Here is a 20781-nt window from a genome sequence, read left to right on the forward strand (position 1 = left end):
TAGGCTTATAGATCTATTTCCCCAGAGGAGGCTTTCTTTTATAAAGAATTACAGTCTCGGAAACCCACAGGGACCCTAAGGTCTACCCGTCCTATTAGGTTGCTGTGACTTTGAATCAACTCCATGGCAGTGAGTGACACTTACTGTTAATTAAGACAGAAGGAAAATTGAAGTAATCAGAAATGAAGTTGGGCCTATATTTTAGTCATTGTCATAGTTGTTTTTCTTGTGGTTAAGGTACCATGTTTCCAATTCTGAAATGGATTGGTATTGGCCATCTTGAATACAACTCTGTTTCCAACTCTGAAATGGATTGGTATTGGCTATTTTGAATACAAAGACAGCTGTACAGGGAATGGGAAATTGGAAAGCAATGGTATGACATTCATCATCAAAAATAGCATTTCATTGCACAAGTATGTTTGACATGATTGAATTATGGAATGATATGGCATATGTATTGGCTCCCAAATTACAGCAGCTTAAAACAGTGCATAGATCTAGCAATGGGTTTGGGGCTCGCACTACATCTGAGCTCCAACTTAGGAACAATCAGTTCTTACATCATGGCCCTCCTCAATACTCACCTTCATGGAATGGTCACGGAAGATATGGGTGCTACAGCAAAGTGTGGTGCAGAAAGCAGATGGTATCCCGACTGTCTGGGGTCATAAAGACTTGTATTCAGACAAGCACCATCTAAGCAAGGAGTCAACAAAGTCCACATGGAAGACGCACACCAGCCTGTGTGATCCACAGATGACAGTTACAGAATTTGAATAAAGATTATGAACACCCAATTTGTGGAGGGCTATGAGAGACAGTGGGAGCCCAAACCCATCTGCAGATAATCTAGTCAGGCTGAGCCACTGGCAGATCTACTCTAGCCACAGGCAAGAGTCTCAAACAGCCTTACTAATAGGCAGAGACTATTGTAATCTTGATTACACTGGATCAACCTTGATACTTGGCCAGCTGACCACCCTGCCTACCTGAATTTGTTCTGGGTGCAAGTACCTCTTATTGGTTAGGAAAGAAATTTCTTCCTGGCTTTTGAATGTTGTTTGGGGCCTGTTCCTTCTTACGCATTATTTGTATCTCTGTCGGTATACGGTTATGTTTTCAGCCTTACCACCTTTGTGCTCTTTTGTTTTTTATTGCTTTCTGTTGGGTCTCCCAGCTGTGAGGCACAGGAGGAGTGGATGTCTAATGAGAATAACTGATGTAAGGGGTTGTAGGGAATGCAGGGTAATGGGAGAATAAGGAGATCTAGGAGGATATGGCGGAGATGGAAGGTGGGAGGGGGCACTGGAGTGGATTGGGACTACATAACTCATCCTGGGGGGGATTTTCATCATAGGAGGGGGGGATGTTCTAAAAAAATTGATGTGGGGGTAATTAGACAACTCTTCTTGGTGTGATTGAATGAAAGAATTATATGATATGTAAACTACTTGCCAATAAAACTGTTGGGGAAAAACTAGCATTTCAGGATCTATCCTGAAGTACAATCTCTGTCTGTGTTTGGATACTATCCATATGCCTACAAGACCAGTTAATATGACTGTAATTGGAAGACAGCCACCTGGTCAGCGATTGGGAGAGATCCTTATCTGTGCTCATGCCAAGGGAAAGTGATCCAACAGAATGCAGAAGGATATATTGCAAATGTCAGGTGGCTCTTGGTTGAAAGCAGAGAACACCGAAAAGATGGTTACCTGTGCTTGATTGACTATGCAAAGGCATTCAAATGTGAAAATCATAGCAAATCATGAATGATATCGCAAGGGATGGGAATTCCAAGCACGAAATGTGCTCTTGTGAATCCTCTACATAGATCAACAGGCTATCTTTTTAACAGAATAGGGAATACTGAATGGTTTAAACTCAGGAAAGGTGAGTGTCGGCGTTGTGTCCCTTCACCATGCTTGTTCAGTCTGATACTGGGCAAATGATTGGAGAAGAGTAGGGTAGCAGGATTAGAGGAAGGCTCATTAACTACCTGTGTTAAGCAAATGACCCCACCTGCCTGATGAAGATCGAAGACTCCAGCCTTCTGTGTGGATTAAGCTCAGCCCAAAGAAAACCAACATCCTTACAGCTGGACCAGTCACGATAAGCAGAGAAAAGATGGGATTGTCAAGGATTTTGTTTTACACGAGGATCCACGGGAGCAGCAGGCAAGAAATCGAGCTGTATATTGCATTGGCAAGCCTTCTACAAAAGACCTCTTTGAATGTTAAAGAGCACAGAGGACAACGAAGGTGTGTCTGACACAAGCCACCCAATGTCAGTACTGCCCAGTCCTGGCCCCTCCGCCCAATCATTGCTGTCTGAGCCCATTGTCAGCACTGCTGTGTAAATTCACGGCATTGAGGGTCTTACCAAGTAATTTACCAAGCTTGATGTCCCTCCTGATAACATACCCATAATTTGTGAGACGATGTCTCCTCGTTCTTCCTTTTAATGAGCCTTCTGGCTGTACTTCTGGGATCCCGCTGTATATCCAGTGGTCTTTGCCAGCACTGTAGTTCAGCTGTACGGGCTCTGCCTCAGTCTTCCTTATTCATTGTCCAGCTTTCACATATATATGAGATGATTGAAAATACCATGGCTCGGGTCAGCTGCACTTTCATCTTGCCGATTTTCCCAGGGCGATGCAGCATTTAATTTCTGGACTGCTGCTTCCAAAAGCATTGGTTATGGATCTCATTACATTGTAACCCTTGAGAACTTCAGTATTTCTTCCCTTTACCAGGATGTTGTCAGTCTAGTTGTGAGGATACGTGGTTTTCTTATATTGAGACATAATCTCTCCTAATTCTAGCCTGTGTGGTATCAGAAACATAAAGTGCTACATTTCACTACTCAATATAAAAATAGAGACAAATTCTTGATTGGTTAATTCCTTCAGACTCTGTAGCTGTGATAAAATGTCTCGGGCCAGGGTGCTTCTCTCTAGTTGAATCCCTTCAACAACTCCAGCTCTTGCTTTTTTTCTCCAAGTTACAAAATATGAAATTGAAAAATTGGGGGTTTGAACTAGCCAAGTCTTAATTCCTCAACCCTCACCCCAACCAATTCCAGAGGGCTGATTAAGCAGTATGGAAGATCAAGGAGTTGCTCCATTCATCCGCCCGTGGCAAGAAAGCCTTGCTTGTATAGAGAGCCATCAGATGGCACTTGGAGCTGGTTGAGGACCACAAACCGTTCTAACAAGCTAAACTCAGGACTTGTTGAATTCAGGATCTCCTCAGGTAAAGGGTTCAGTTCTGGATGTGAGCTCTGCTTTAATGGGTTAGGAATCCGTGTGGGATACGTAAAGTCCTTTGAGAAAATGTAGGAGAAAAATATATTGATGTATAAGGAGACTTCAAAAAAGTTCATCTGGAAATTCCATTATCTTTTCATTCCATAATTGCACAACCGTTTTGAAGCCCCCTTATGTGTATATCAAAGATCATGAGATAGGGTGAGTGAAATATTTGTTCAGCAACACAAGACCCTATCATAGCTCTACTATAACACGTGTCGGTGTTTGTGTGTTTAGTGAGTGTATGTGAAATTGGTGGCCAATAGTAGACGTCTTACCTTTCATGCAGGAGATCAAGCAAGGTTCTGTTCTTGGTCAGTGCACCTCTTGTACAGTTGCACCCCTGTGTCAGTGGTGGAATGCATGCTGTTTGATTCTGAATAGGTTTCAGCAGAGCCGGTTTCAATAGGGCTTCCAGTCTCAGACAGACGAGGAAGAAAGACCTGGCGACCTGCTTCAGAAAACTAGCCATTGAAAATCCCATGAATCACAAGGGTCCCATCCATACCCAGTCGTGGAGTGCGTAAGACTGAATACCATCCTTTTTACGCTGCATGGGTTCATATAAGTCAGGGGCCTGTGTTATGGTGGCTAATGACAACAGTAACAACAGCATCTATTTAGTGGATTATAATTTTAATAATATGTTTTCCTGCAAGGAGATGTGTTTGGGTGCATGTGTCCACACGCACACACATCTTTAGGTAGCCATCGCAGACCTCTGTGTTCAGGAAGGGCAAGAGCAATAATTGCGATTACACCCATTATAAAATATCTACCGATTTAGTCAAGATACTTGGAAATCCCTTTAGATACCAACTGGATACTTGAAGTCAGAAATAGAGAAATCAAATATGTAAATTTTATGTACTTTCTTCAAGTTTGTTTTCGTATATACACACTCAAGATTTCACATAAGGTTTTATATAATATGTACAATTCTGAACGTAGCTTTGCCCCTCCTTCTCCCCCTCCACACTCAAACAGTATTTCTGTCATCTAGCCTTGTTCACACACAGGGACTTTTAAAATCACTCTATAGCATTTCATCATAGAGAATCATCATATTTTATTCATCCACGCTCCTGTTAGTGGTTATTTGACTTAATTCCGGGTAAAACCCAAACAGAGTAGAGCTGTGTGCTCCAGGGCTTTTCAGTGGCTGGTTTATGCCTTTTTCCAAAGGGCGTCTGGTTGCACTCCAACCTTCAGCCCTTCAGTTAGAGCTAAGTGCGTGAGAAGTGTGTGCCACCCGGGGATTATAGTCTTCAGTGTTACTGCATGCTGTCCACAGCCTTTCGAGAGGGTTGGGCCTCTGTCGGAGTGTGTCCCTGACACAGAGGGTGGACGCTTCCCTTTAGGTGCTGGAGGGTTGTTCTTCAGGTTGACTGAATCCATCTCTTCTACCCATAGTACATGAAAATCCTTGTTTCTCCACCCTCACTGGTGTTGGATGCTGTCAGAGTCCTGCCCTACAACCAGGATGCAGTCGTACAGTGGACCCCATTCTCTCAGTTCATTGCCACCCGTCAATCCAACTCACAGCCACACTGGGGCAGGCTGGCCCATTGGCTTTTGGAGGGTGCACATGAGTCTTCATGGGAGCACACAGCCTTCTCTTGTGCCCTCGCAATGACTGGTGGATTTAAACACCAACTTCAGTTAGCACACACACACCCCTGGTGCTTAACCCACTTTACCATCCAGGGCTCCTTTACAGTACAGTGAACCCTCGTTTGTCGCGGTTAATCGGTTCTAGACCCTACCGTGATAAATGAACTTCCGCGAAGTAGGATTCCTTATTTGTAAATCAAATATTTTCGTAGTTAGAGCATAGAGGACATGAAAAAACACCCTTTAGTCACCATGACACTTGTATGACCCAATTTATTAAACGAAAAAGGGAAAATACAGTAAAACGTTTTGGACGTTACAATTATCATTTATTATTTATTATATTATTTATGGCATCTAGTTTACAGTATTACATATTTCACATACAGTATTATTATACATAGTTCTTACAAATACTGTAATCAATAGCCTATGAAATGACTTAAGGGATGTACTCTACAGGTGGGTCGCCATCTTTTTCCTCTGAAGGAGCAGGTGTAGGCAGCGGGTGCTGTTACGCAAAAACCGCAATAGAGTGAAGCTGCGGAAGTCGAAGCGCGAAGTGGCGAGGGTTCACTGTATATCAGGACTGCTAAATTCTGATATGACCTTGCATAAGAGAAGAAGAATGTATATCCAACATCTTACCAGTAGCTTGCTTTATTTTCAAACGTAAAAATAATTGGCATATGGCAATAGCATGTAGAGTTTAAAAAGTTGAACTAACCCGTTCTTTCCACAAACATTGATGCAACGTTCTATGCCAGGCACCAGGATTACAAAGATAATGAGATTGCAATTATGTAACGTGCCTCTGCCCTCAGGGTTTCCCATTCCAGGCAGGAGTCAAGGTGATTAACCCGGTAGCCTTTGCAATGCATGGACAGTGATGTTCTCAGAACTTAAGAGCCCAGAGGAAGGCGAATACAATTTTATATTCTAAATGTTCATAATGGAAAGGGTGTTGCCTGGCTGTCGCAAATGGTTAAGCATCAGGCTACCTGACCAAAAGGTTGGCGGTTCAGATCCACTCAAAAAAGGAAGGCTTGGTAATGTGCTTCCAAAAGGCCACTGCTTAGGCTCCCCTGTGGAGCAGTCCTTCTCTGGACCTAGGGGCTCCCTCTGTCAACTTGTCAGCAGGTGATCTTTGCTTGTTTGTACAGTGACGGGACTGCGTGTAACAAGAGTCACCAGATTCAAAGGAAAGTGAATTTTGCGTCGTGTTTACAATAATTTTTGTACCTTTCCTTTTAGCCTGCTTGGAGTTTAGAATGTTCATGACAGAACACGCCCCCCCCCAAAAAAAAAAACAAAAAAAACAAAGCAAACAAGTTTTCGTGTGTAGCGAGCAGATTCCCAGAGAAACCTGTCCCCATGCCCCACTCTGCAGGCCTGCAATGTGCCTGTGAGTCTTCCAGCAGTACTTGTGTGCCCCACACACCTTTCCAGCAGTAACCACGTGGCATGTATGTATGAAAACCCTGCTCGGGGGCATCGGGCATGTGTGCTCGGGGGCTCCTGATAGCTGGAAGCTCAGAATCCAGAGAGGGAATGAGGTGTTCCAGGCTGAGACTATTTTTACATCTTCAGATTTAGAAAGAGACTAAACCAAATCACACTTCTGTGTAGCCTGCTGGCCATGGAAAGGGAAGGTCAGTGCCTAGGACAGGACTTAGAAGGAAACCGTGTGTCCAGCCATGAACTTACCCAGGCACTGAGCCATGGTGCCGAGGAGTACTGGGAATTGTGTCTCTTGACCTCTTAATACAGAATGCTACCCACAGTACGCACGGTAGTGCACTTTGAACTGTTTTTGGATTGAGAGAATGTTGCTGTTGTGTTCAGGAGCTATTAAAAAACTTAACCTTAAGAGAAATTCTCTCTCTGTTGTCTCATATTTTTATTTGTTATTATTTGGTTTTGTTTCTTTTAGGTCAAGAAGTGGTTTTCAAGTGCCTTGGGGAAGGAATTCTGGAAAAGGCCTTTCAGGGGTATAACGCTTGCATTTTTGCCTATGGACAGACAGGTAAGAGAGTGCTTTTATTTTGTGCCCAGTGATATTCAATAGGCATTTATAAAAACTTAGAACAACAGAATATGCTTCTAACTTTGTGGATTGAACCTAATTAGATGATCAAAAGTGACTCTTTTTTTCAGAAGCTCGACAACTTTGGTAATTGGGTAATTTCCCTGTTAAAATTCGGAACTAGTTTCAACCTAGGAAGTATCATTTTCCTAAGTTGTACTTTTCACTTGTATTTCAATGAGAAAAATACCCACCAGCCCCTTGGTACAAATAGTAAATGTTATATTAAAAGCCGTTGATAAATGTGTAGTCTCACTCGATAGGGAGGACTTTCACTCAGGTGCTACTGAGTAGTAAATGATTAAACCTAAGCTTTGGGCAGAACTGGTTGAAACTAATAAGCCCCAAAACCAGCCCCGTAACTCAGCCTTTAACACGCATAGCCATCAGTCTTTCAGCCATGTCGGCGTCGTTGTTCCTAAGCCCTGTCAAGTGAGTTTTTTACTTTAAAAAAATGATAATTTCTTTTTATTAGTTTATTGTCATATAATTCACAGATCCTAAACCCTAGTCATCTAATATTAAGAGTCATGCAGACATCGTCACAATCGGCCTCAGAGCATTTTCTTCTCATGCTCCTTGTTAACTCCCATTTCCCCCCAACCTCTCCTGCCACGGCCCTAGGTAATTATTCATCCAGTTACTGGCTCTGTAGATTTACCTATCTTGGATTTCATATACAAAAATTATATGAAACGCATACAAACAACAATGAAAAGAAACCCGGAGGAAAACCTCAAGAGAAGAGAAAGCAGAAAAATATTAAACACTGAAACGACCTTAAAATGGATCAAACAGAAGATCAAATGATAAGGTGTTACATTTTCACCTAACTGCATCAGACGTAATCCGTTTTACAGTGCTCTCTGTCTGATAGCAAGGCTGTTCACATCCTTGGACAATGTTCAGAGGGGAGTCTCCAGAGGCTTAATCCTTGTAGGGACTCTGCACATGGACTTTGGGCTTCCACTGTCATCCATAGCCTTCTGCAAAGAAGCAGCCATCTACATGAGGCATCAGCTAAGTCCACAGGGAAGAAGCATATCAGCCTCTGTGATCCAAGGATTTTAAAATATAAGATCCAAATCCAAAGGAGGGAATGGTATCAGAGCTTAAATTCTGAACACCGCTCTGCCATTTCTGACTCGTCAGTTACGGCCCTGTGTGACATTGCCGCATGGCAGATAGCATGTTCTGAGCTGTTCTCTGTGCGGGGCACCTCCCCACGTCTGTCTCCCGGAGAGCAGCTGAGTGCTTTGTTGTTGCACCACTAGGGGTCCCTAAGTCTCAGTGCTACCCTGCATCAGTCACATCACGGGATAACGAGGAGACCCCTAAGAGAATCTCTCTCAAGGCGTTCTGACAAATAGACTATGCAAGAGTGATGTGCTGTCTTTTAAAAGGATGATATGCTGTTAATATTGTTTAATAATGGATAGGTGGTGTTTTCCAGGAGCCCTTTTAGTGCTCTCTATTAGGTGTTGGCCTGCCAGCTACAAGGCCGACAGTGAAACTCCACCAGCAGCTTTGCAGGAAGAAGATGAGACTGCTCCCTCAGAGGTTTATAACCTCAGGTTGCTGTGAGTCAGAAGTGACTCTTGGCAGTGGGGTGTTTGGGGGTTTGTTTTCTTGTTTTAGCCAGTGTATTTACTGTAAAGCTTTTTAAGCAGTTAACTCATTTTCGCAGGTGTGGATATGTGCATCCATTCATAAACAAGGTGCCCTCTGCATCTTTCAGTGAGAGCCAGGCTGGAGGGTGTGAATGTAATGGAGAGGGCAGGAGCATCGATGTTGAGAGCTTGGGTTGCCACTTTTCTGCTGAGTGCCCTTAGCTGGTGAATGTGAAAGGTGTGCAGGCTTGACACCGCCTCCTCGCCTTCGCTTCCTCCCTCACCCTTCCTCCTGTCTGCCTGCTCTTCCCCAGGTTCGGGCAAGTCCTTCTCCATGATGGGCAATGCTGAGCAGCTGGGCCTCATCCCCAGGCTGTGCTGCGCCCTGTTTCAGAGGATCTCTCTGGAGCAAAACGAAGCCCAGACTTTCAAAGTGGAGGTATCCTACATGGAAATCTATAACGAGAAAGTCCGGGACCTTTTAGACCCCAAAGGGTGAGTAACTGGTTGAAATTTAGCCTATAAACAGAGGTGACTATGTTAAATGATCCTGTGTTGAGATGGCAAGTTATGAATGTTTCTGAGGACTTGGTCACTGCTCTGAGTTCAGTTCACTGATTGAGGAGTCAGCAGCCTGCAGACCTCCCAGTGTGCCCACTGCTCGGGCAGAGTGGCCCGAGTGCACGTGGGTCACATTGCTAGGGGTGGGCCATTTTGTAGGGGAGTTTCTACTGTTGGTCTCTCGTTTATATTGCAAAGAGCACCTCTAAAGTCAAGGCCAAGTGCCTGGAGAATTGAAACAAGTCAGCCCAGTGGGCTCACACGGGGAGCGTCTTACAGATACACGGGGCTGGGCGATAACATATGGAGTCATCGAGAAAGGATAGCAACGGCCAACGTGCAAAGATTAAAAAAAATAAATGAAAGGTGCCCGCAAGACAGTTGTGGCTCCTAGTGAGAACTGTGTGTCTCAGAGTAAAACTGCACCATAGGATTTTCAGTGGCTTCTTTATTCATTTGTTTATTTACATAAAGATCACCAGGCTTTTCTTCGTAGGTACCCCAGGGTGGGCTTGACCATCCAGCCTTGTGATTAACCAAATGCATTAACTATTTTCGCTCTTTGTGTTGTTGTTGTTGTTGTTGTTAGGGGCCATGGAGTCAGCTCCAACCCATAGTGACCCTCGATACAACAGAACAAAACCGTAGTCCTGTTCCATCCTCACAGTCGTTCTATGTTTGAACCCACTGTGTCCATCCATCTTCTTGAGATCCTTCCTCTTCTTCACTGCACCTCTACTTTACCAAGCAAAGTCTTCACAGTGGAACCAAAATGCCCTGCATGCCCTGTTTTCACTCACAGTGCCCGTGGAAACGGTTCCCCCGCAGGTCACCAAATGATGTCCCCCCAGGCAGATCTGTGTGTCCTTCTCCAAGGACTGGTCTCTCATGATAACATGTCCAAAGGACAGCAATGACCCAAGTCTCAACATCCCTGCCTCTTCTTCCAAGACAAATGTGTTTGTTCTTTTGGCAGTCCGTGGTACTTTCAAGATTCTTCACCAGCAACATAACCCCAGGGCATTGGTTCTTCTTCAGTCTTCCTTATTCAGGGTCCAGGTTGCACATGCATATGAACGAGGCCACGAAGATGCCGTGGCTTGGGCCAGGCACACTTGACTCCTCACAGTAACCTCCTTTCTTATGCATATGCATAATATTGGTGGATCTTAAAAACATTATGCTACGTGAAACTGCCATTCACAAAGGGACAGGTATCATATGATCCCACTTACAAGGAAAAAAACAAGTGTGTAGAGAACAAAGTTAGTTTATCAGTGATTACCAGGCCTGAGAGGGAGGGAGAGTCGTTGTTTGAGTCCTGAGTTTATGTCAATTGTGGTGATAGCTACATATGACGAACACAGTGTCTCTGAAGTGTAAGTATAAACACTGTTGATTGTTTTAAATGTTTTAAAAAACAAAACAAACATCCTTAAGGTTAAATTCAACCTGGCCATATTCTTTGCGTCACTTCTTAACATTAAAAAATAAAAAATCCCCCCCCTATGCAATATTTTGTATTTTCGAAGTGCATCTACTAGAAAAGTTAGCATTAGCAAGTGTTCAGTTTCGGGCTAGGGAGACCATTTTTTAAATAGTAAACTCCTTTAAATAGAAATCGGAACATAAGACATTCCTCTTAGGCAATGATGTTTAACTAATCCAAATAAAGTCGTTTTTAGAATATTTCTGTTCATTAAAAAAATCATTTGAAAATGCTATCTTTGTTTCTGCATACTTGCAAAGAAAGGAAAGTTTCCAAATTTGATCTAATTCCTTCATTCCTTTTTCATCCCAACCAAGGAGTAGGCAGTCTCTTAAAGTTCGAGAACATAAAGTCTTGGGACCATATGTGGATGGTTTATCTCAACTGGCTGTTACTAGCTTCGAAGTAAGTATTATTTTAAAAAAAAAAAAGTGGTTTTGTATTATTTTGTTTTTCCCCGTTAAAAATACAGACAGAAAATCAAAGAGTGTAAATGATGTTGAGTGTGTACTGGTGTTGATGTTTTATAGCATATTGATATCGTTCACCGCCTCAGAAACCCGGTATGAGCCCCAGGGACACAAGAAATGGAATCTACATTATATGCCTTCCACCTCTACACCCCTTTCAAGCTCGCAAGGGCAGTGTCCAAATCGTGTGTGTGCCCCCCACCTCCCCCAACTCAAAGATAAGCAGATGTTGATAAATGGATGACCAGAAACACCTTCTTGTCCAGCTGCCTCAGTCAGGCACCTCTTTCCTGTGTGGGCACCTCTGAGGCCACCCGAACCTTGTCTGCCGACCCTCTGGACTTGTACCCGGGGGCAAGTTTCCCCTGGGTCCCCTCCTGCCTGGCTGCTATCCCCCTGTGTGTCTGTTATGTTTGAGGGAGGGATGTTGGGCCCTACCAGGTTAATAGCAACTGCTCAGTGGTGCCCCCTTCAGGTGGTCCCCAGAGCTCATGTCATGCCTGCCTACCCTAAATGGGCCTCTGCCAGACAAGAGTAATCCAAGAGAAAGGGGCTTCCCATCACCTTCCTCAGGCTACTCTGGTGGAAGTCTTCACAGGGTAGCCAAAATGCCCTGCATTTCCAGGCTGTGGAATGTTTTCACTCCACTGGCCTGTGGAACCGGTTCCCCCGCAGGTCGCCAAATGATGCCCTTCCAGGCAGATCTGGTAGTCTAAACAACGCTTCGCCCGGCCCCTTCTTGACAACCCCTCCAGCTCAGCTTGCAGTACTTTTCCTCTTCTGGGTCTTCTGCTTTTCTGAATTTTCCCCCTTGCCCTTTTACTTACCCCTCATCTTGTATGCCTCCGTAAGGCCTGCCTCTGTGGTGTTTCCCTCCATTTCTATCCTCCCTGCTCTGGAGATCTCATGACCTCTCAGTTGTTGAAGAATGCAGGCGAGGGAATAAATGGCCATCCTTATGTGTATTGTTTATATATTATATTGGCTGTTTGAGCACCATCTCAGTGAGCTCAGCGTGAAGTCACTCTGTCTGGTAACCGGGTCCTGCTGTCTTGGCGACGATGCTCTTAGTATTGCTCAGGTGAGAAGTATGGGGTGATTGTCTCTCGACACGTCTACAGATTCTGAAATGAATGGAATCCTGCCTGACACACACGCTGAGCCACACAGCATGTCTGTTTTAGTACGGGTAGACTGGACAAACGTTCATAGACACTCTCATGGGTATAAAAAAGAGCTTTATATACAAGAGCAGTTGGATATTGGGAAAACATCCCCGCCCAGTCCAGATCAAGTCCATAAGTCCAACACCAGCCCATATGTCCAACACCAATCCACAAAGCCCTCTTCAGACTCACAAAAACGCACCCAATGATGCCAAATGCAGGAAGATCACAGGCCAGTAGGTGGGCAGTATTGCGGATCCAGGGGCAGTAGGAGTGTCTCAGTGCTGGCAGGGGTCTCCACGTGGCCCCTCCAGCTCCAAGACCCTGACTGCCATCTGCCTGTCTCCATGTGGCCTGTCATCTGCAATGTCCCCCAGGGGGTGAGCCTGTGTCCCACCCCCAACAAGCTGTTTATCTCCGTAGCACCTCCAAATGAAGTCATCGTGCTGCAGCCTGATTGGCAGGCTAAACTCCACCCCTTCACTCTAAATCCTCTCAAATTGACAACAGATTATATATAACCACAGTGTGTCGATGTAGCAGCTACTTTTTCAAGAAACTCAGAGTGGGCTCTTGGGTCTCTCTCATTGGTCTACATCTAAGTAAGAGCCAGGGAGCTTGGGTTTGGTACCCCGGCTCTGTGTCTTACTAAATGTGAGGGGAGTTCTCTTACCCTGCTGCACTTCAGCGTCTCCGGGGGCGGCATCAATAAAATGCCTCTTTCATAAAATTCACTCATCGAATACTTCTTAAGCTCTAAGACCCAGGTGTCTTCCAGGAGCACACATGCACAGAAGAAAAAGGAGCGGCTGCCTTTCAAGGCCATGGTGTTGGGGGAGAGGGAGGGATATTAATAGTGGGGGTTCCATGACAAGCTGCCCGGCACAGGAGAATTAGGTGTGTCTTCAGTGCTTAGTAATGATTAGCCACTCCCAGGGAATTTGCAAAAGAGAAAATGGGGACTTACAGAGAAGGGGCGCACCTGTTAAGCATTCGGCTGCCAACCAAATCGCTGGCAGCTTAAGCCCAGCAGTCAGTCCCCACAGGGCAGTTCTACTCTGTCATATCTGACAACTGTGAGTTGGAGTTAACTCGGTGACAAGTGAGAAGGCCAAGACAAGAGAAAGGAAACAATGGGCCGGGTGGCGGGTGGGGGGTGAAGAGAAGAAGCCTTTTATTCAATCTAGAAAGCCCCGAGAGAGGGAACATGCCAACCCATGGCCAGTGGAGAACAGGCAGCGGGGCTTCTATGGCAGGATCATGACGGGGCCATCGAGCCCATGCCCACTCCCCGAGGCCCCTTGTGGGCTTCTGAGACTGCCACTGTGGACGGGCGTGGAAAGCAGAGTCTTTCTCCTGCTGAGCTGCTGCCAGTTTCAAACTGTCGACCATGGGGACTGCAGCCCGATGTGTAACCATGACACCACCAGGGCTCCTCTCGGGCCGTCGAGAGGGAGCAGAATGAACAGATACGCCCAGTAGGCCGGATGGTGTTCTTGTTTTTCGCTTCATTGTGTTTTCCCTCTAGGATATTGAGTCATTGATGTCCGAGGGGAATAAGTCTCGCACGGTCGCTGCGACCAACATGAATGAGGAGAGCAGCCGGTCCCACGCTGTGTTCAACATCATCATCACCCAGACACTCTTTGACCTGCAGTCTGGGGTGAGCGGCTGGGGAGCCGTTGGGTAGCAGTGGAAGGACACTCGACATGTCGTGGAGGGGAGCCATGAGATTTTGAGTGAGGATCAGACAGCAGCTCTTCTACCTATGATTTGAACTCTTTAAACCATTTAATTTGCTTGGCCTCGCTGTGTATGGAACATATTAGAAAATTAGATTGTCATGTGAATTCCCTCAAGAGCAGGATGCTGTCCACATAACATGTGGGTCCCTTCTTACTGAAATGCCCCTTAAAACAACCAAGTCTTCCTTGGGGTGGTTGAGGGACATTGTAGCAGACACCATGACTTTTAGGCTTAAGAGCACTTTTCCCAGTATTTGACTTGCATGTGTAGGAAGCCTCGTGTCCCAGCACCTCCTTAGGGACACAAACCCCCAGCTTCTTGCCAATCCATCCCCTGGAAAGCTGAGTGGACTTGCTCCCCAGATGCAGAACAGAACGCTAGCTGTCCATTCGAATGTCAGCCTTGACTGGGCAATGGATTGTTGGTCCGGATGAGCTCCCCCGGTAGGATAGCATCTTCTTGAGAGGTTTGCCTTGCTGGAGTGAGATGGATGCTGATGTGTGCCGTTCCCTCTTGTTTCCTGCAACCAGAACTCGGGAGAGAAAGTCAGTAAGGTCAGCTTGGTGGACCTGGCAGGCAGCGAAAGAGTGTCCAAAACGGGAGCTGCGGGCGAGCGCCTGAAAGAGGGCAGCAACATTAACAAGTAAGGTGGCCCTGCAAGGGGCAGCTGCGGGGATCCTGGAGCATGGGCTCCAACTTGCTGCATGGCTGGGGGTGGTGGGGGTGTGTGCAGTGTTGTGAGGGGTGTAACTGGCAGGTTGTTGAAAGCCTGGGTGCCGCATCAGATGTGATGTAGTTCGAAGAAGATGCAAATCACAATTTTATAAATCAGATCCTATCCAAATTGGACAAGGGGAGCTTATTCTGAACAGAGAATCTGCTTGGAATCCCTTTGTAGGGTTAATACGGTTTTAATGTCAGCATCCATAAACAGCCAACACATAGTTATTGAATAACTACGCTACTGGGATTGTGCTGTGTGCCTTACGCTCTCACTGGGTTTGTAGAGATTCAGGAGTGATGTCCTGGAGCGTCTAAAGCAAATGGCTATGAAGCTAGCGGTTTATAAGAGCCGAAAGTCTTTGGGTGGAAGGCCAAATCAGTGTGTCAGCTGAGCTGAATTCTCCCTCAAGTCTCTGAGAAAACATCCTTTCCTGTATCATCTAGCTCCTGGCTGCCTAGGCATTTCTTCAATTATGAGTGCACCTTTAAATGACTAGAATCCCTCTGTTTTTCTGGCTCTGTGTATCTGTTCCTCTTTCATAAGAACACTGCTCATCTAGGATTAAGACCAACCTTACTCCCATGTGACCTCAGATGAACCCATAGCCTCTTCCGAGACTGGCTCACAGAGAGCAGGGCAGTGAAGGATGTGTAGGAGTTTGCCACGGAAAAAGGAGACAGAGCTATTCTCGCCCCCCAGAGGGGGAAGCAAATCCCTAGACAGTCACAGGTTTTCGTTTCAGTGATGCAGTAGTGAGTACCCGGTAAAGGAAGGGGCCCCAGTGGCTCAAGAGTCACGTGCACCACTGTGAGCTTCAAGGCTGGCAGTTCAAGCCCGCTCAGCTGCTCTGTAGGAGAGAGATGACGATCGGCTTCCATAAAGACTACAGCTTAGAAAGCCCCATGAATCAGTTCTCCTCTGTCACACAGGGTCCTAATAACCCAGGGCAGGTGGGGACTGTGCTCAAGGGTGGAGAGAGATGAGGCTGGAAAGATGCACCGGGACCAGGCCACGATGGGCTGGGGGATGGTTTATGCTCCTGATGAGCAAAGGACTTCTCTCTGCTTTCTACAGAGGTGGATCTGGTCATGGTATGCCCTCACACCAGACCGCCTTGGCTCCATCCAGCACCACCACCTGCTCAGTTTGTGTGTCCCTGGAAGTGACATGGCCACTCACTGCCTCGCTTTTCTCATCTGTGAAATGCCCACAATAAGAGGGCCTACTCCATAAAACCGCTGAGGGTGGAATACCACTTAGAACAATGCCTGGCGCACAGCATGCACTGAATCAATATTAAGGGTGGCTATTTGTAACCACCATCATCATCGCTCTGAGCTCAGCAGAGAGCAGTTTTGTCCACGCTGGCCGTCTTCTCGGTGGGACTGCCATCCTTTGAGATTGGGTTAGGACAGAACGTGATGGGAAGAAACACATACGTAGGAACAGATCTCTGCAGCCTGCATTTCAAAAGGACGTCAGCGTATTATGGTTTCAGCAGACAGCTGTTCAAAAATTAGAAATAAAACAGAACCCCACAGGAGATGGTCGGAGCCATACTCCCAGCGAGTGACTGCTGTTCAGAGAGGGGGGGTTAATCTGCCAGTCCTCCTGGCTCCTGTGCAAATCACAAAGGATTTTGCTGAACTTCATGGCAAGGTATCACCAGAGCTCAGACTGGCACTGCCTCTCTGTGCCCCTAATGAGCTCCAACCAGGTTGGAAAGCCAAAGCTGGGTTTGAGGGAGCCGGTACCAAAGACGGGTGCTGACTGGTGCTGGGCTTGGCCGGCCTGCTGCTGCTGGCCAGGCTTTTGAGGAACCATTCGGAATTCTGCCCTGTAGATACTTGGAGGCTCAAAAAGTGCGTGGAAAAGCACCACGATCTTTCCTTTGGATTTTCCCACGAACTTCCCCCTCCCGTGTGTGGCCTTGGTAGGGACAGACGAGGACCATTGATTGAGCTCTTACCTCTGTGCCAGGCATGGTTCTAAGTGATCTGCATGTAACGATCTGTCTGACCCTCGTGTCAGCATCGTGAGGTAGGTCTGTGATCCCCGCTTTCCAGATGAGGAAACCAAAGCAGAGAGCGATCAGTTAACTCGTCCAAGGTTACACGACTCCCATTGCTGCAGCTTGTATTTGATTCCAGGTCTTCTGTCTCTACAGCCCAGACGCAGCCACTGGGCTCTCTGAAGGGTATCACGTGTGTGTTAGTCCAGGAAGACTAGAGAAACAAATCCACAGAAACTCATATGTGTATAACAGAGTTTTATATAAAGGGTAATTGTACATCAAGAAAGCATCCCAACCCAGTCCAGTCCAAGCCTGTAAGTCCAATATTAGCCCATTATGTCTAATACCAATCTATAAATTCCTCTTCAGACTCAAGAAACATGCAATGACACTGAATGCAGGGCGGTCACAGACCAGTGGGTAGAAAGTCTTTGGATCCAGTGGCGTTGTAACCATCTCAGCGCTGGCAGAGGCCCTCTAGCTTCAGAGGTCTAGTGGCATCAGGGTAGGTTCATGTGGCTTCTCCAGCTCAGGGCACTAGCTTAGTTCCATGTGTCTTACTAGCCACAATGTCTCCCAGGGAGTAAGCAGAGAGAAAGGAGTGTCTCCCGCCTCCAAGGAGGAAACTATCGGAATTCCCAGAATCCTTAGGGGAAGCCATGCCCACACAGAAATCTCATTGGCTGTGACCCATTTGACAGAGTAGACTCCACCCCTTCACTCTAAAGTCCCAAATTGACACCAGATTACATGACTCTCCAATGAAGGGTCCTGGTGGTCATTTTGTTCCGAAGTAAATACTAAGAGTGGTCCTTTGAATTCTCAGAGGTGTCCTCATTTGGACACTAAGTGTAGTACCCCTAAATGGACTCCTTCAAGGCTGCGGTAGCATGCCTCTATTCTACGATAACTTGTTGAACCTATGGGAGCTCTCCCCACATCACACTCTCTTTCCTTACTTGTGTGCTAGCTCTTCTCCAAACAGGTATGTTCATCCTCTGCTGCTTGGTGATGAAATAGGACCTTTGTTTGGCTAGCTCTTTGTGGGTTCCAGAGCATATTCAGGTATTCGTATCTCTGTTTAAGGATGTGGAGATTCAGAAGTCTTTTAAAAGGTCTCAGGAAAAACTCTGTTCCACAAACTGCTTAAAATCTTCTTGTATGGTACATAGGAAGCATAAAAACCCAGCAAGCCTTTGCCGCCTTTCTGGCCCTGCGTGACATGCAAAAGTAATTTAGACACTGTGGCAGAAATTCACACACACACACACACACACACACTCATACCCCCGCCACATTCCCAGAACCTCCGACTGTGCCTTACATGCTCCCATGGCAGAGGGCTTCAGCAGATGCGATTCAGGTCGTGTCCTTGAGAGGGAATGGTGATGGGGGCAGGCCCAGTGTCACCACAAGGGTACGTGTGGGAGAGTGCCAGGAGAGCAGCAGCACAGTGGTGCAGTGAGAGAGGCCTAGCTAGCCGCTGCTGACTTGAAAGATGAAGGAAGGGGCCATGAGCCAAGGAGTGCAGGCGGCTCGTAAAACGCTGTGCGGTGGGGGCTTGGGCTGGGAGGGGCGTGGCTGAGTGGGGAGTGGTGGACGGAGACACCCTGTTTTCAGCTCACTGAAATCCATTCTGGACTGCTGACCTCCAGAGCCACGAGATAATAAACGGGCTCTGTTTAATTTGTTGAATCCTGATTCCTGGCCTAGAGGCACACCAGGTCTAGGGCAGCAGCTAGTCCACATCATTTTGTAAAGGGACAGGAAGGAGGGTTTTTTTGAGTGGAGAAGTGTGGGGGGTGCTATACATCCTTGTGTTTAAAAGCATGAATCTTTTTTTCTCATTAAACACTTGCCATCCCAAGGATGTTTCCGCACGGGCCTTGTGTTTTTCTCAGACATCACTGTGAGAGGGGTGGAGCTGCCTGCCCCTAAGCCCAGTGCCCTGACTCACGTTGTTGCTAATAGTCTGCTAGAGTCATGGTGTGCAACCCACCGTGTGCAACAGAACAGAGTGCCGCCTGGCCCTGCGTCACCTTCGGGATCGCTGGCATCCTCCAGCTCTGTGCTGCGGCCACTGTGTGCTTTGTGTATCCTCCAACCTCGGGGGCTCATTTTCCCACACTGTGTCAGACAGTGCTCTATTGTGACCCATGGGGTTTTCATTGGCAGGTTTTAAAAGTACATCACCAGGCCTTCCTAGTCTGGAAGCCCCCTGGCAACCCATTGATCCTGGGCGACCCTGCTGGTATTTGGTAATAGCAGTGGCATTAGCTCCCAGCCTCAGGGCGTCATGCAAGCCCCTACAGCACAACAGCTGACTGACGGGTGGTGGGAGCTCTAGCTACATGGGCTTTAAAAAAAGTAAAATATATTGAAATCCTGTGCCATAGGGGCACAGATGATTTCTTTACCCCTAAAATCAGTGCTTGCAGGCCAAGTTGAGTGCTGACATGAACTCAATATCTGACATGTTGTGCAGCTTTCTCTTGACCTTTTTTCTCGGTGTCTTCTGATGGAGCATTAGTAATCCCATTACCAGACCTGTCAGGGACCTCACAGACATTAGTGCCTGCCAAACGTCCTGTGGATATAGAAACAGCATCTCTCTGTAAGCTCCTAAGAGCTTTAAACCTCACATTATTCCTTGGTTTGAAGGCCTACGGTGCTGGGTGGCCGCCCCACAGCCGCTCTATGCTGGGAGCATGGGCAGTAGGGCTCATCAGCCTCCCCACAGGGAGGGCCATGTATCTGAAACCAGGCTGCCGCTCCACCTGCCTGTTGCTGGTGGAAGGAGGGGCCCTCTTCCAGCTACTGGAGTCTGGCCGGCTCAGCTTGTCTAAGGATGGAGTTCTTCCTCAAGCGTCCCTGGGAATGTCACCAAGAACGGTCCCTTTTCACTCTTCACAGTAGCCAGTCATTAAATGTAAGTCGTTTTCATCGAATGAAGATCTCATTTCTCTGGTTTATTTCCATTTCCATTACTGTGGCACTGTAGAATAAAGGATAGCTAACATTTCCCCTCAAGTGGGTTCTCTTGAACACTTGTTGTACCCATATCAATATAGGTCACTCCTGTATTCCTTCATATAATTTATGTTATAGTACTAGTCTGCTGACCAACCACAAGGTCACCGGTTCAAACTGACCAGGCCCTCACGAGCGAAAAATCAAGGTGGTCTATTCCCGTTAGGAGTTACAGTCTCAGAAATCTTAAAAGCATACTGCTCTGTCCTAAAAGGCCAACCATAGTGGATTTTTGTCTTGTTTTGTGTGTTTGTTTTTGAAGACCCTGGGTCACTACTTGAAGGGAGCTCTGGTGGCATAGTGGGCTATACACTGAGCTGCTAACCACAAGGTTAGTGGTTTGATCCCACCAGTCACTCCCAGGGACAAAGATGAGGCTGTCTACTTTTGTAAAGATGTAAAGCCTTGGAAGCCCCGGGCCCAGCTCAACTCTGTCCTGTAGAGCATCGACTGGGTGACAATGATTTGGTTTGGGTCTCTTTGCTTAAGGGTTAGCATCTAGGGTGGCTTAAGGGTTGGTCCCCTCACCCCTGAGTGACCTAGTTTTTTCCCCTCATCGCCAAGTCCTCCTGAGTCTGCACTTCATGGTTTTTCTGTTTGGTTTTTCGCTCAAAGGTATTTGTGATAGTTTTGAACAAAGTTCGTGTGTTGAGTGTGTGCACACTATTGGCGGCAAGAACATGGTTTTATTTGGGATCGGGATCTCTGCCTTGGGAAGTTGGATAGCACTGTGCACACGGAACCGGCCTGAGCCGTTCGGTGACGCTGTACCGCTGTGCTCCACAGCAGGCATCTCCTGGGGCTGCTGCTTCATGCTTCACTGGTGTTCTCCCCGCTTCCTCTCCCATCACAAATGGGATTTCTTCTTCCATTGAGTAGGCGTTTCCCTTGTTAATCCTAAAGTGATCACTCTAGGTTGTCTGCTAACTTGTGGGCTTGCTCACCAGTATAAATAAGT

The 20781-nt window shown here is 46.6% G+C and overlaps 1 protein-coding gene across 5 annotated transcripts in view; it reads left to right on the top strand.

Moving 5' to 3' along the window:
- KIF13A (kinesin family member 13A) overlaps nucleotides 1-20781 on the top strand; it is a 227114-nt gene that overhangs the window by 128951 nt on the left and 77382 nt on the right. For all 5 annotated transcript variants that reach the window (XM_045295731.1, XM_045295735.1, XM_045295736.1 and 2 more), the window contains exons 4-8: nucleotides 6861-6953; nucleotides 8938-9118; nucleotides 10991-11078; nucleotides 13838-13972; nucleotides 14586-14698. In XM_045295731.1, coding sequence (XP_045151666.1) covers nucleotides 6861-6953; nucleotides 8938-9118; nucleotides 10991-11078; nucleotides 13838-13972; nucleotides 14586-14698 — 610 coding nt within the window. The remainder of the gene's footprint in view (nucleotides 1-6860; nucleotides 6954-8937; nucleotides 9119-10990; nucleotides 11079-13837; nucleotides 13973-14585; nucleotides 14699-20781) is intronic.

The sequence above is a fragment of the Echinops telfairi genome, unplaced genomic scaffold, assembly GCF_000313985.2.
Source record: "Echinops telfairi isolate 266 unplaced genomic scaffold, ASM31398v2 ScPeMD7_5868;HRSCAF=6743_0, whole genome shotgun sequence".
NCBI lineage: Eukaryota > Metazoa > Chordata > Mammalia > Afrosoricida > Tenrecidae > Echinops > Echinops telfairi.